The sequence below is a fragment of the Mytilus trossulus genome, chromosome 5, assembly GCF_036588685.1.
Source record: "Mytilus trossulus isolate FHL-02 chromosome 5, PNRI_Mtr1.1.1.hap1, whole genome shotgun sequence".
In the NCBI taxonomy this organism is placed as follows: Eukaryota; Metazoa; Mollusca; class Bivalvia; order Mytilida; family Mytilidae; genus Mytilus; species Mytilus trossulus.
In genome coordinates, this window is record NC_086377.1 from 76,746,844 (window position 1) to 76,764,117 (window position 17,274).

General features: G+C 30.9%; 1 protein-coding gene across 1 annotated transcript; it reads left to right on the plus strand.

The window, feature by feature from the left end:
* The first annotated feature begins 2,324 nt into the window (after positions 1-2,324).
* On the plus strand, positions 2,325-14,758 carry LOC134718320 (uncharacterized). Its single transcript, XM_063580814.1, has 7 exons — positions 2,325-2,779; positions 5,755-6,527; positions 7,120-7,150; positions 8,917-9,188; positions 12,302-12,329; positions 13,579-13,902; positions 14,736-14,758. Exons 1-7 carry the CDS (start codon positions 2,521-2,523, stop codon positions 14,756-14,758), a joined length of 1,710 nt encoding a protein of 569 aa, XP_063436884.1. The 5' UTR covers positions 2,325-2,520.
* Positions 14,759-17,274: the final 2,516 nt, after the last annotated feature.

Genomic DNA, 17,274 nt, shown 5'->3' on the forward strand with positions numbered 1-17,274 from the left:
TTTTCTTACACTTTCTGAGAATAATTTTAAGTGTGCACCACACATTAAGTGTGTGTTTATATCATCTTTTTAAAAAATATATGTCACAGGAAATACACTTACATTTAATGTGATAAAAAGGACAAAAACTATCGCGTAATTCCTTTCTGTTATGTTCTGTCATGTTACCTGATAAAAAGTAACAGCATAACCATCATCAGTAACAGGAAGGATGTTCAAGACAATTTCACTCAAGAATCGAAAAGATAATCTACTATATGCCAACCATTTTATTTAATATTTAAGTTATCACCACCTTATCAAATAAATTTCAAAAAAATATACAGTATATTGAATAAAAAAATAGGTTTTTTTCCCTTTGATAACAGCAGAGAACATTGTGCAATTCTAGTATAGTAGATAGTAACAGCAAGGAATTTATTTTAGAATTTTTCATTACCTAGGCAGATATTTCATCTTGCAAATACAGTTTCTAAAATGATGTATTTTTCTTAAACTTTAAAATGAAGCAGAAAAATCCTTGCTGTTACCAATTCTGTCCTGTTACCGTTGTCCTGTTACTCAAGATAGATTCGTTCATGTTACCGACATGTCTGACTATATTTAAGTATATTTCTAAACCTTTTGTATTGCAAATGCTAAAATCAATAATTGGCATTTGATAAACTATTGCAGTATATACTAGTAAACCACAAATAGTGTCTTAAACTAATTCCTTATTCCCATTAGAAACTTTTTAAAATTGATTCACTTTGGTAACAGGAAAGAACTGGAATTTTTTTTTTACCATTTTTATACGCCCGTCGTCTTTTAGACGGGACGTATTATGGTATACCGTTGTCCGTCCATCCGTCTGTCCGTCCATCGTCCACACTTCGGACAATAACTCAAAAAAACTTTCACCAATTCCCATGAAACTTAAGTGAATTGTTTATATCAATTGACGTAAGCTCCCTTTCGTTTTTTTTTAATTTCAGATTTTAAGTTTTGGATTTATGGGGCTTTATTCATAAAAAAGGGGGGATTTTCAACACTTCGGACAATAACCCACAAAGGCTTTCACCAATGTCCATGAAACTTTGGTGAATTGTTTATATCTATTGATGTAAGCTCCCTTTTAATTTTTATCAATTTCAGATGTTAAGTTTTGGATTTATGGGGCTTTATTCATAATAAAGGGGGGATTTTCAACACTTCGGACAATAACTAAAAAAGGCTTTCACCAATGTCCATGACACTTTGGTGAATTGTTTATATCTATTGATGTAAGCTCCCTTTCCATTTTTATAAATTTCAGATTTTACATTTCCGTGTTATGAATTTTTATGCTTAAAAAAGGGGGGATTTTCCAATTTTGGGACAATAACTAACACTTTCAAAAAATTTTATGCAACTTTGATACATTGTTTATATCTTTTGACATAGGCTAATATTTAGAATAACTTAGTCTATTTTATCTCATCTATAACTTTTATATAATGTATATGCCTTAATAAATATAAAAGGTACTTGGTACTCAGAAAGTGTGCTGTGAACAAGATAGAATGTATGGATGAAAAATTAAGACAACAAACTTAGTTAAATTTGAGGTAGCCTTGTTAGTGCCAATTTTTTTTGGCATTTTTTTTTTTTTTTTTTTTGGGGGGGGGGGGGTATTTGACAGGGCTCACACTATTTCTAGTTGATCATATAAATTCATTTAAAGCATAAAAGACAAGTTAAAAGAGCAACGGGCGTATCATGCGCTAAAGCGCAGCCCTTTATTTAAAATTGCTATTGTTTGCTTATTAAACAATTGTTTGAATTACAGACAACAGTTTATAGATCCCCAATGTGTGTTCTTCGTGCTATTAAAATACCGTGTCTAAAGATTTTGTTTTTGATTTTTCTTATTGCCAAAAATTATACTTTTTCAGATATTGTCTCAAATACACTCTTGACCTGTTTTAGATTTATTGCCAACTTATTAAATGTGACTTGTTTTGTTAACTTGTTTTTCTTTACTAGGTAGGTAAAGTGAATTACCGAACAAAAGTATCAATAACAAGTTTTTCTTTCAAAAGACCTTTTTTATTGTATTCCCCTTGGAATGCAATATTTAACAACTGATAACAGTTTCATTCTGTTATCTTTGAAAGTATAAGAACTAGGTTAAAAGTGTAAAATTGACCTGTAAGAGAAGGTGTATGTCATTCAAAAATTTGAGATAAATCTTAATGTAGTACGCAGTGGAATATTCCACCATTGAAGATGCATATAAATCACCAGGTGTGTGATACAGTATCTTAACAGTGTATTATTCTATCAACTTTTTATGTTTAACAGGAGAATATTGAGATCACACGTGAAGAGCTTAACAGAGGAATTGAGGAGTTGTTTAAAGACCACGAGGGAAAACATCATCTGGTCCTACGACCTCTAATATTTGTCAATGCCAAAGATCAAGCCGACCCAGAAATAGAAGTTCTAAAGAAAACAATAACAGAACTTACATTCGACCACCCATGCTGGGGTGAAAGAATGCCTAATGCTTGTGTTCCACTAGAGCTAGAGATCGCTGAACTAGTGGCAGAAGGAAAACAAATAATGTCATTGGCTGAAGTTAAAAAATTAAATGCTATCAGCGAGGTGTCTGTCCTGTCCCCTGAGCAGTTGACTGATTTCCTACATTTTCATCATTCCCTGGGGAAGATTGTTTATTTCGATACCCCCCAGCTGAGAGATAATGTAATGATCAACCCTCTTCTTATGGTGGAAGTTATGAGATCTTTTATCACAGGTGTGTGTATTTTCATTGTGTAGAGAATATAAATATTGCATGTAAAAATGTTCCAATATCCAAAAAGAGTTTACCTACCTTTTATTAGAGCGTGACAGACTGTTTGATAATATCTTATACTAATATTTATGTTGGTATGTGAGAACTTTTATGTAATATGATTAGTAAAATGATTAATCTTTTTTTATCCACATTGTTAAAAATTGTGAAATGCATGCAATTTTTTAACAGATTTCTGAATGAAAATGTTGTTTTTTAATTGGTGATGTACGGCAGCAGGCAACCGAGGAGTTTACTTAGATACTTAGATCAGATTTGAATTGTGTGGCGTCACTTTTATTATACTTGAGTTATGTCTCTTTAATTTATAAATGGGAAAATTGCTGATTTTTTTTTCCATTTTCTTACTTAAGTTTGCCTCAACCAGGGACATACTAACGGGACTCGTCTTTATTGATTTTAACTGATTACTCAGCCTCCTGCTTAAAGCTACCACCCAACAATAAACTTAGTTCTGATATACAATGCTAGTATATATCTGCGTACTTCACAGTACATTGTAATTGTATAATTATTATTAGTTGTATATATAAAATCTGATTAATAAGATTTTGAAAGAATGATGAATTATTTAACTGAGACGTATCGTTTTGAAGCACACCCCAGTTGTGTAAAATGGTTACCATATCACACAAGATGGCAGCCACTGAAAATTCAACGAACAAATTCCTCAATGTTTAAAGATCAATATTTAAAAGACGAGAAATCTTTTGAAAAACATGAAAAACAGTTTGCAATGACAAAATGTATAAAATTTCATAAAAACGATTTTTTGTTAAACTTGAATATATAGTTTATTTGTATTCATGTAAAATACTTCGTAAATGTGAAATGATTTGCTATAAAGTCAAGTGACATCAGCTACAGCCGAGATCAGTCTGATAATGTGTATAGATATCGTTATAAGTGACTAGTCCCGTTAGTATAGAAAGTCCCTGCCTCAACCAAACTTTATGAATTCTATACACAATGCTTATTACCACTAAACAAAAATCAAGTTTGAATTTTGGTGCCTTCCCTTTTACCATTCTAGAGTTATACTTCTTAGAAATTGAAGCATGCCGAATTTTTCGTTTCTGTTCTCTTTCTTAAGTTTACTTCATCAAAATTTTATGAAACTTAAATATAATATATTTTTTTTCAATTTAAACTGAAACTGATATTTATTTAGTATTAAGGTATCGGTATGACTATAGAACTTCATGGTTTCAAAATATAAGATATATTTGAACAATGCTAAAAAACTTTGAGAATGCAAGTAGTTCTATCTCGTTATGAGTTGATTTCCAACACAATTATGTTTTAAGAAAACAATGTGTAGTTTTTATATATTTAAACTGAAACTCTTATATCAGGCTTTTTATAGAAGGTGAATGTAGACATGCTTAGTGTGACATTCAGTTTCACTAAACTAACATACATTATTGTTTAGGGACCAGCTGATGCACCCCTAGGGTTACGAGATTTTTTCGATGTGTTGGTGGCCTTTGACTGCTTTCTGCATTTTGGTCAGGTAGTTGTCTCTTAAGCGCATTCCATGTTTGTATTTTCAATTTTGTTGCAGGATCAATGCATTTTGACCACAAATGAAACACAATTGCAAAATGGTATAAGTGCCCATATTGATGCCTAGTGTTAAAAATTATTCATTGGTTCCCATTTTTGAAATATTTGTCAAAAGATACAATAAGGTTTATACACAGATTTAAATGAAACTTGTATTTTAATGGAAGATATCCTGGATTAATCAACTGTCTGAAAGTCTGCAGACATTTATTCTTCATAATCATGAAATATCAACTATTAATACTTAGTTCTCCCATCATGTTGTATCTGTGTCACTTTCTATTCATATAAGGGAACAAATTTCATCCAGAAATGTGAGACCTCACCAATAGAGCAGAAATTCCTGCTCAATTAAACCAATAGTTCCAAACAGTGAAGTTAAAAGTAATTTTTACGGACACCATCACGAGTTGGTTGACTGTTATGAAAAAGGGACGAAAGATACCAAAGGGACAGTCAAACTCATAAATCTAAAACAAACTGACAACGCCATGGCTAAAAATGAAAAAGACAAACAGAAAAACAATAGTACACATGACACAACATAGAAAACTAAAGAATAAACAACACGAACCCCACCAAAAACTAGGGGTGATCTCAGGTGCTCCAGAAGGGTAAGCAGATCCTGCTCCACATGTGGCACCCGTCGTGTTGCTTATGTGATTACAAATCCGGTAAATAGTCTAATTAAATATTCGTTTCACAGATGATAACGGATTATGTCGTAGCTATGGCAACGTCAGTTTATGAGTATGAATGTCCCTCTGTTATATTTCGCCCCTATTTTATAATATCATATTTGTCTGTGTGTCTTTTTCTTTTTTAGCCATGGCATTTTCAGTTCATGAGTTTAAATATCCCTCTGGTATATTTTGTCTGTTTTTTTTCTATTTTATAAATATCATATTTCATGAATTTGTCAAGGAAAAAACCACATTCAGTGTGTTTAACATAGTTGTCTTCTTTATATATACGATCACAGCTTGGGAACTTACCTCAAAATTAATAAATTACCCACCGAAAAGGATCACAGCTTGGGAACTTACCTCAAAACTAATAAAACATGTAGAAACCATGCAAACATTTGAAAACTTGCAGTTTTCCCACAGCACATGCAAGCCTTGTTTCAGATTATTTTCTTCCAAATGGTAAATAATTCAACTTTGATCATCAAATCCTGACATAAAAGACATTCAATTTAAATATTAGAATAATTTGTTTTTTTTCCAGTGATGATCTAAGTGAGCGATACCAATTGTTTGATCATTTAGCTTTTATAGACCGGTATTACCTCATAATATAAACTATATATTAAGTCTGATAACATCTTCTTTATTTCATATTTATAGATGTTGCATTTTGGCCCAAAGAAAATAAAATAAGGAAAACCTTTCAAAAGATGTCTGAAAATGGAATGATACAAAAAGTAGACCTCTACCAGATTTGGGAACAAGAAGAATTCCGTCAGATTTTACCATTTAAAGAGTACATATTTGATATGCTAATACATCTAGATATCGTATCCGAACAACGGAGATATGATACAAAAACAGGAAGTCGTCTACCAATAGAAAACTTCTTTGTACCCTGTATGCTTACCCAAAGAAATGATACAGATTTCTTGAAACAGGAATGTACACCAGAGAGGACACTAAGTTTGGCCTTTGTTTTCAAAGGAACCATCATACCTCCAGCCTTACCAAACCGTCTAATATGTGCATGTCTGAGTATGTGGACATTAAAAGAATACCAAGGACGGAAACTTATGTTTTCTGGGTTTGTTGGGTTATCAGTTGATAAAGAGCATGATATTGTTGTTTGTGTAGAAGGTAACAAGATCTTACTGTACCTAATCCACAAACGCTCCAGTGGCCTGATAGTACCTGAGATAGCCACTAGTGTCAGAGAATGTTTGCATTTAACATTGGAGAGGATTTCAGAATTTTATCGGTCCACTGTCCACAAAAAAGTCCGCAGTCAACTACCATTTCACACTGAGTATTCCTGCTTAAGATTTATCTGTTACTTTCCAGAAGAAAGATTAGCTTTGAAAACTGATGAGTGTGTTTGTAAACATGGTGACGACATTACACTCAACTGGAAGGTTTGGAACCAGGAACAGGTTTGTATACTAGCATTGAATATACAAGTTATTTTGTAATCATTAAATTCCCCCTACCACAATCATGACAATACAGAGATGTAGTTGACACTTTGTACACAAGTTCCCTATTATCTTTCTAATTTTAATGCTAAATTAGAGTTTTGACCCAAATTTCACGGTCCACTGAACACAGAAAATAACATGTGAAGAGACCACAAATGGAAAAGAAAATCTTTTTTTTTTTGGAAAGCAAACAATTAAAGTAAAATAAGTAAAGTAACGATTGGCTAACTTTTAATCCATTTAAATATATGTGTACAATTTGTTAAAAAGGTATGGTTCTTTTTGCTCAAAAGGAATTTTAAGACATAACTTACATTTCACGAGGTAGTTTACCTTATTGAGTTCATTTCAGCTCTCTGGTTAATCTGTTTGCAGTTAGCTAATAAGATATTTACAGAAAGATATGTCAATGTTAATCAATCGAATTTGGGTCATACTGTTAATAGTTCAAATTGTTGTGTTTAGTATATGCTTTGTTATAATTAGTGTCTGTGCAGTTTCTTGTAGATGTTGAATTTACAATTATATATTTGTTTTCCTTTAATAGAAACAAAAGCAGTGTGATCTGGATTGTACAGGTATAGTGATGTGTTTTGTATTTAACTTCGTGTTTTGTTATCGATAGAATAATACCAAAAGAGTTAATAATGAATTGACATGAGCTCTCAGTGATTCCTTCCTTAACTGACTGAACTTATTAAACCACGAACAATGACGAAGGTGTCAACCCCTACGATACCTTAGATGTATATGATATAACATATGAGAATTATTGGATTTAAATGCTCTTGGGTTTCGTAATAAACTTCTTTTACTATTTAACTCTTGATTTCATTAGACACTGAATTATTCCAAGTTCGATTACCCATTCACAGGTCAGTTACATCTTTTCATTAAACAGTGAGTTGGTTTTTTTATTACAAAAATAGGGGAATGATAGAAACAAAGTTCCTTTTTTTTCGTCATCAAAAATCGAATTTGTGAAGAACTTCCTGCTATGATCCCAAACAAAAATAAGATGACTCTAACTGCTCATATGATCTTAAAAAGAAATACACTGAAAATAACAAACATTCTGAAAATATACATTGAGACTATGCCCTCAGAGGCTAAATATGGCAAGGAATCAATAACACTTATATTTGAACAGACTATCGGGTGTCCAATTGGTTCTTGTATTGCATCATTGGAAACTCATGGATGCATAATACATTAGAGGGAAATTGAATGAAATTTGTTTTCTCGTTAAAAAAAAGTCGTATATATGAACTAAATATCTGCTTTAATTAGTTATCAAAAGTACCAGGATTATAAAACAGAGACAATTGCTGATTACTGGTGTTGAACTTTTGGAAAATCTCTGTAGCTTAAAGTGGAACAATACCAAATGTCAAAAAAGAAAGAATTACCTACCGTGCTTACATAATCCACCAATCAAGTGTGCATTCAGTTAAAATTTCACAATACAATAAGAAGCTATCCGTAAGTTACAGTTCAGAAAACGTATCTTTATATGCAATTACATACAAAATGTAAACACAAGTCTTCTGTTGGTTTTTGTATCACAGACACATCATGCATTTCAACCAATTTCTAAAGGCAACTTAAACTTTGTAATTTGAGAAAGATTAATAGTACATGTTCCGGAATGTTATAGAGATGTTCCATTTAATATCATGTGGAGCGGGCTTAGCATACGGCGTTCTATTACAATTTGTGAACAGTTGCGTTATTTAGTTTACGTATAAAATTTGCGTCTATTTTCATTTTATATCAAACTTAGTTTTTATGAATAATGTAAATAAATAAGTCGTATACTGAGAAGATCATTTGACTGCTAGATACAAATTATTGGCAATATAAAAAAGAAGATGTAGTATGATTGCCAATGAGACAACTATCCACAAAAGACCAAAATGACACAGACATGAACAACTATAGGTCACCGTACGGCCTTCAACAATGAGCAAAGCCCATACCGCTTAGTCAGCTATAAAAGGCCCCGATAAGACAATGCAAAACAATTCAAACAAGAAAATAAACGGCCTTATTTATGTAAAAAAATAAACGAAAAACGAATATTTAACACATATACAAACGACAACCACATGTTTTTCGATTATCTATATTTGGGTTTCTCATCAAATTTTGTCAATATATTGCGGCTGTTACCAACTGTCAATTAAATGGGAGATTTATATTGCTATAAACACAGGTTTAACCATTTTCTTAGGATATATGATAGTTATCCTTGTATCAATATGTTATATGTTGTTAGAGCTGTATGTTGATGTAATGTGTATGCAGAAATTTATTATATATATTTGTTATATATTAATTTAAGGTTTGAGTGAAGATGCATTATCTCAGATTCCAAGTAACACAGAGTTGCTTCGTTTGTCTGTTAATTGTGACACACGCACGATACATGATTTAGCTATTCATCTTGAAATGGAAGAAACAGAATGGAATGATATGGTAGAGAATTACCCAAGAAATACACAAATGGTCAAGTTTTTAACACTTATTGATTTGAGAGAGAACAATGGAATATGTTTTGGAGATTTGGCCAAAGGCTTAAGAGAAATAAAAATAACGACACATAACTTATGTATGGTAAGCTATGTATGATACTGGTACATTACTCATTTTTTTCATGTGTCTCTTCTGTTTTTTCTTACCCGTCAACTTCATCCAGAAGATTGAGGAGAATTGCGTTATATTCGCTCTTTGTAATTTATTTTTTTAAATATTTTATTTACATTATTATCTGATAAGATTTTTTGATAAGATTTTTTAGATTAAAAATAAATATTTGCTACGAAGTTAAATTTTTAAATGTGATTATATTTTCAATACCAGTTTGAACCACAATTTACAATTAGAGTAAATTTGTATCCATTGCAAAAATAAATCTTGCATATATTTATTTAGGTATATCGATACATAACTTGAAAATAAAAATAAAAAAATATTTAATTTGTAAATTAGTTACCTCGGGTAAATTTTCGTAGTAAAAATAAGACATTTGATGATTTTTGCAAAAAATGTACTTTCAATAAACTCAATTGTAGTAATTTACAGATGTTGTCATGGAAAAAATTGCCAGTTGTTGTTCGTTACAGCACAGTTCCAATCAGTTTGATTAACATTGATCTTGTTTTTTTACGGGTGATATGTTTTATTTTATGGTTTCTTGACTTGCAAAGAAAGATCTTGTTTAGTTTTAAAAAGAGTAATACCTTGACGTATATGTATTTCTTAGCATTAGGATAAAACTATCTCTAGCAATCTGTATGTCCTAAAGTAAAAAATAAACATAAAGGCAAATGTATTCGAATTTGACCCTGATAGAATAGTTTGTATTTAAGTTATATCCTTTCAATGGATAATCTTTGTTCAAAAATAGACAATTAGTTTCAAGACCTTAATTGACTTCTGTAACATGTTTTTTTTATAAATATTTAAAAAATAGCTTAAATTGTATTATTAAACATCAAAACAAACACTAAGCTATCGTCTACGAGGGACAACCAACTACAAGAGTTATTCTTCTTCAATAGGGATTTTATTGTATTGTCTTGGCTGCCAAAAAAAAGAATGCTATGCATATCTTAATCGATGGCTTAAACTATGTATATACAGATTACTTTTTTAGAAGGTGCTTCAACTTTTAACTTTATTGAATGATAATAAAGTTAACATCCTTGTCCAGTAGGCTGAGTACCTTGTCAGCATTGTCATAGATATTTTCAAGTTTTTGTGAATTGAGCTAAAAACTATAACCAATAAGTTTTTTTTTAGTGGCTGGAATGCTTGGTGTCATACCATCAATTACTCCCTCAAATTTAGAACGTATGTGAAAGTAGGTCTACTTGGACAAAAACTAGTATAGTGCCTTTGATGTCATTATTTACTTAAACTAACCAACAAATTGGCAGAAATGAAACTTTTGGTGAAAGAGAAATTATTAAGACTATTTTGAACTAAAATTTACTTGCTTATGAATTTGCATTCAATATTGAGGAGTAATGCACTTCATAGTATACTAATTTAAGATTTCCAGAAAAAGTTATTTTTAGTGGTACCTCTATTCGGAAGACATTTTCTTTTTTATATGATTTTAAACATCTGTTGAAAATTGGCATGTAGAAAGCTGATACATGTACGATCCAGGATATTTCTGGTTTCTATGAAGTTAAACTTAAGGTAAAATATTTAGAAAGCTGTGAAAATTGTAAAATTTGGTTGAACAGATAGGGACTTTTAATTGTTGGTATGACACCTGATATAACCCTTTACCTCATGTTCATTGTATTTTCTGAACATACACTTTTTGTTGAATGGGCTGCTTCTAAGATCAGAAGATGCTATTCACATTATATCAACTAAAGTAAGTGTATGGAATACTTGTATATGTACATATCAGTCTTACAATGTTTATTTAGACTGTACTTCATTGTCCATGTTCATGGACCAATGCAACATTTTCATTGTAAGGCTAATTTCCAAGATTCTTTTTACACTTTTTATAAAGGAAATATCCATTGCAAAAAAATTGACTATAATGGATGATTATATTAAATCTCCGAAATAGGTTCATCATTTAAGAAATACAATCCTTTTATCTAGTTTATTTCCAATGTGCATCCAATTTTTCTACATATCCTGATAATTTTACTGAACATAAAGCATATAAGTATACAAAAGCAATTTATATACATGTATATGATTTTATAGTTATTTACAGCTTATATGTTAATTGTAAATGTGTTAGTAATGTTAGATATAATAAAAATACTATGCAATTAAACTGTAGGTCAATTAATGTTGAACTCTTCATCATTGGTTTAATATGTCGACACACTCTACAGGAGTAACACGTGTTTATTACTTATAGAGCATGATGTTTGCTTTGTGAAGTCTTCAGTTTTTCATTTAATGTGGTGTATATTTGTTTGTCTGTTCGTTTCATTTCATTTTATCCATGGCTTAAATTTGTCATTTTATCATCGACTGATGAGTTTGGGAATGTGTGTTTAGCTATGTTTCAGCAAAATTTCAACGAAATTTGGTATACAACTTGTAAAAGTTATTGTCATATGGTTAACAGATCTTGCGGAGAGCGATCGTGTAATGTTATATCACTAATGGGAACTGTTCTGTAAGCGTACATTACATGTTCAAACCCTTTAAATGCTACAGGCAAGACGACCATATCTAGCTTTGGCACAATATTGTCATTGTTTTTAATTGAACATCAAGTTCAATATTCATTCAGCCTTCCAAAGATTTTAGTTCAAGCCATTAATATTAAAAATGAGTTCAAACCAATGGCTGATGCCATTTTTCAACCATTGGAACATTATATGTTGTGATGTTTGCTAAGTATATTGTTAAATAAGATTTTGTGAAGCATAGGGAAATTGAGAAAGGACATCAGAATTATTCTTTTCTGAAACTAGTAATGTTCAGATGTTTCAAGTTTACATCTTTTTATGTTACACTGATCTATTTGGCCTTTTTACCTTTTTTTGGATTCGAGCGTCACCGATGAGTCTTTGTAGACGAGACTCGGGTCTTGCTTATATACAAAATTTAGTCCTGGTATCTATGATGAGTTAATCTACTCATCATTGTTAAATAAGCATTGTGAAACATTTCTGAAAGCTTCTGCTGATCAGTCACTTCGACTATTTTTTAAATGTCTGATATTATTCCTTTTTCAGATGAGGAGGAGAAAACATGTGATATCTAGTGAGTACTGGTTAGAACTATACAGATATTTACATTTAAAAAGTTCTCTGATTTTCATGATAATTAGTGCTTTTGGTATCCCCTCGCCTAGCATATCTAAATTACATATCAAGCGCATTGTCCGTTTATTGGTCAAATCATAGATTTTTTTAATACGGCCGCAAACAATTTTGAAAGTTTTTGATATTTTTTTGTGTGTTTTTATTTTTTTGTTTTTTTTTTGGGGGGGGGGGGATGCGGGATCAATTTGCAACAGCATAGTGAATAACACAATAGCAAAAAAAGGGGGATAAAATATTTATTTATTTTTTTTGTGTGTGGGGGGGGGGGGCAGGAGTGTCAATTTGCAACAGCATAGTGTATAGCACAAGAGCAAAAAAAGGAAAAGGGGGGAGTAGGAGTGTCAAATTGCAATAGTGTATTGCACATAAGCAAAAACAAGGGGGTTAAATAAAAATAAATATTTGAGGTGGGGCCGATTCGAAAAGCATAGTGTATTGCACAAAAGCAAAGAAATGAATATAAATTATAATCCTGTAACCAATTCTAAGTTCTTTGATTACAAATATGCTGTGTCAGGAACCCATTATGTGTCAAATATGTAACTGCAATCCAAATTCAGACCCGTATCAAGCGCGAATAATGTCCATTTTTGCCCCAACTATTCAAATTTATATCTCTGCAGTCGTAATCAAATGCGCTCAGTGAAGCAATTTATTTCATTTGATGCAATATGCAAAACGAAGAGGGTCCAAACATTATCATAAATACAATATATTGTTAAGCCGAGTATTCCCTGAACCTGATTTTGAACACTTAATGAGATTTTAAATACTTTTTTAATTGCATTATTTTACATTCACTCTCCCTAGTATAAGTATTTGTTTCAAAAGAAATGAACATGGTATAACTGTTATTAAAGTGTTATATTATTAATCAACTGGAAAATATCTAAACACTCTTCAACTTTGCATTTACTTTTGTCCTCTAACTTAAAAAAAATAGCCTGGGGGACTTAACTATAAACTTTGAATTTTTGATCAGTTTAATCTCAGATTTGCAGATGCCAGATTTGGCTGACCTGCTCCGTAGTCAGCTCTGTGATGACATGTTAATCTTTTCAACATAAACCTATATTTAAACCAACTATTTATGACTTATGATAATGATATATCAAGACAATTTCTTCAGATCCACAACATTTATTAAGTTTAAATGTCATTCAGTAATGCTTATAATGCTATTACAGGTATTCAAGACGATATCTTAGATTCAATTCCTACAGATGAACTATTAGATAACATATCAACAAAGATTGGTAAAATGGTCTTTCAACTAGGAATAGAACTTGGATTGTCCATAGCAGATTTAGAGAACATAGACAAATGTAATTGTGACTTGACCGCCCAGAGTAAAGACGTTTTGTTTAGGTGGAGGGGAGACAGATCAATAAAACCTACAATACGTGTCCTTGAAAAAGCTCTGGTTAATAGTAGAAAAGGTGCACGGTGTTTAGAGGAAGTTGTAAAGAATGTGGATCCGAAAACACTTAGAGCAGTAGAAACTGTTACAGGTAAGTGGGATGAAATTGTATGTGTCTGGAAGTCAATTGAAGAAGATAGAATATAGGATCAATTCAAGTATAAAATATATTCTGCACTAGCTTTGAACAAACAGTTTGTATCAAAAGAAGATGTGATATGATTGTTAATGAGACAACTCTCCACATGATACCAAAAAACACTGAAGTTAACAACTATAGGACACTTTACGGCCTACAACAATGTACAAATCCATTACCACATAGTCAGCTATAAACAGTTCCGAAATGACAAATGTAAAACAATTCAAACGAACAAACTAACAGCCTAATTTATGTACAAAACATATTTCATACACTAGTTTGGAACAAAAAAGTTTATATTATTTTCAACTAAGAAGACAATATCAAAAGATTAAACACGCATAATTTTTATTCGTATCAAACCCACAAACAAATCAGTCAACAAGATAAAAGACAAAACAACGAATAATCAACCAAATATTTTCTAAAATATGTAAACGCTGTTTATGCTGTGAAAGGTTTAGATTTCTTAGTTCCTGTTTTAGTTATTTGGACCCTGTAGACTTAACATCGGTCAAAATGGTCATTTTGAATAAAGATTTTTAAAAACTAAAAGACCAATTTTAACCAAACTTTTGCTGAATGATTCTCAGGGAACTTTTGCCAATCATTTTAATCCTGCCCATCAACACATGAATGCAAGCAATGACTTCTAATAGAATTTAAGAGTTACATGCATTGTTTTTTTTTAATATCTAGAAACTTCAATAGATAAGACAATCTACCAGGAATGTCAAAAGGACCTACTTCATATTTCACTAAAATCAGATGTCTTCTTATAGGAGCAATTGCCATCAACTTTTGATAGTTTACTAATTTTAATTATAATACATAAACATATATATACTGTAAATTTAATTTTCAGACTTAAATCAGATATTTATAAATAGCAATGTTATGGGTCAGGTTAGTTAAATCATTACACTGCACCTTTCAAAGTTATCCTGTAGATATGAAAAAGAATAGGAGCAATACTGAATAAGGAGACACACTGTTAAGAAATTAAATTGGGGCTTAATTTTAAAACTCATACTTTCTTTTTAGTTACATTTCATCTGTGTATGATTTATGTAATATAACGAGTATTAATAGAATAGCTTTTCCAATTTTTCCTGTTGATATCATATATAACATATTTTTGAGATACAAAAAGGTTTTTTGTTAAAGACAAAAGGATTCCAGTACAAAGCATAAATATTTCATGTTGAACTGACTCTTTAATTATCTTAAATACGAAATCAAACAAGAATGTTTCCATAATACATGGATGTCACACTCGCACTATAATTTTCTATGGTCAAAACTCTAATTTGGCATGGAATTTAGTACCATACATTTTTTTTACAAAATGAAATCTTCAGTTTCTATTTTATTTTTTGTATAACTGTTTACCTCTTATAAGATTGAACTCAAATATTGTTTTTTTTTGTTTTTTTTTATCAAACAGCATATTAATATTAACCAAATATTTCATATGGATCATAAAAGAGGATGCTTTAATGAGAATTGTCCCTACTGAAACAGTACAATGGTTTATTCCCTCAAATAAGAATGTTTATGTAAATGTACAATGCTGTGATATACAGCTTGAATAATGCTTTGACTCCACAAAGATTTTGTACAGTATTATTGAACAGGATGCAGACAGACTTTTATTGATATTTTTTTCTTCAAAATTGTGTGATGATATTTATAATTTGTGTGTAGATTGAATATTAAAACACACAATACAATATTTGTTTGAACTCAAAACAACTGCCCTAATGTCGTATACTTATAAACATAAATGCCTAAAAAACATTATGTTTTATCTTGGTTGTTATAATTATATTCATAAAGTTAAAGAGAAAAAAATAAATTCTGAGTCATAAACATGTATGTGTTGTTTATCAAAGCAATATAGTTTTTTATTTGGTATTTCTATTAAATATTTTGGAAATTTGAGGTGACATGGTTCCTAAGGCATGTAAACAGGGAAAAGGGGAGGGGAATTTGATTTGTTAACTTCTAGTGATGTTTACTATTTTATATGCATTTTAGTGTTAAGTTATATGTTACTTTACAAATGCCAAGTAATACTTTACATAAATAACAAAAAAAAAACATTCTGCAATTATTTTTTGTTTTTGAAAAATGCTAATTTAACAAAGACTAATAGGAGAAAACGATGGTGCTCGAGTCTTTACAATTACAACTTTTCCAAAGTAGCCATCGTTTCTATATTGGTTGGTTTTTTAAAAAAAAGTTCCATTGTTTGTTTCTTGATGATTTGTATGTCTCATATTATATATTTCACACTAAATTAATCTAATTATTATAAAATTTTATATTTTTTTTTTATCAAAAAGAATTATTATCATATATATATATATAAATAAGAAAATGTAAATAGCATCTAATTTATCTCAAGACTTGACATTTCTTTTCTACCATTACACAGTACTATTCATGAATTTCTTATCTATTCTATATTATGACTAGTTTTGTAAAATTTCATGCAAATCAGATGGTCACACGGGTGTTTGTTTAGCTTAAGCATGATAATTACTTATATATACACTAGGGATTTCAACGAGTACTCTAGTACTCGAGTATCGCTCGGTAGTACTGAGTATCGAATACCAAACTGATACTTGACTAATCGGTCTCCTGTAAGAATGTTGTTGCTTTCTTTAAACAAAGTTTAAATAAACAAAACAATATATTGAGCGCACCTCCCGGTAAATTAATGAAAATTAAAATATAATTCAATTGTTTACGTTCAAATGTCATTCTAAATTCTACCGAACAGAGCACTTTTCCAAACATTAAACCTTTGCTAAGGGAGCTACCATTTTATTTTTATGGGGGCTAGGATGAAACATTTTGGCCTGCATTTTTTTCTTTTGTAATCTCGGTCCTGCCTTTTTATTTTTAACTATTTGGTTCTGTCTTTTTTTTTATTAGTTTATAACATGTATAATGATTTTTCTTTACATAAATTGCCATCCTGCCTTTTTTGTGATGTTGCTCATCCTTGCTTTTTTACACCAAATTCCTGTCCTGCCTTTCAAATGTTATCCTAGCCCCCCCCCCCCTTTTCCATACAAATCAAATGGTAGCACCCTAATCTAAGTCATTCCCCCACCTCTATACCGTCAGAGACTATATGTTTAACACCAGGACTATTAGTTACCTAACAAAGTCTAAAAATTGCCTCGTCCCAGAAAAAGTTGTAAATATAATACTGTTAGATACAAACAAATTGAATGCATTCTGAGTCGACCCTCATAATGATTAAAGACATCAGCAAGTTCTAACTATCACCCCTTTGTTAATTGT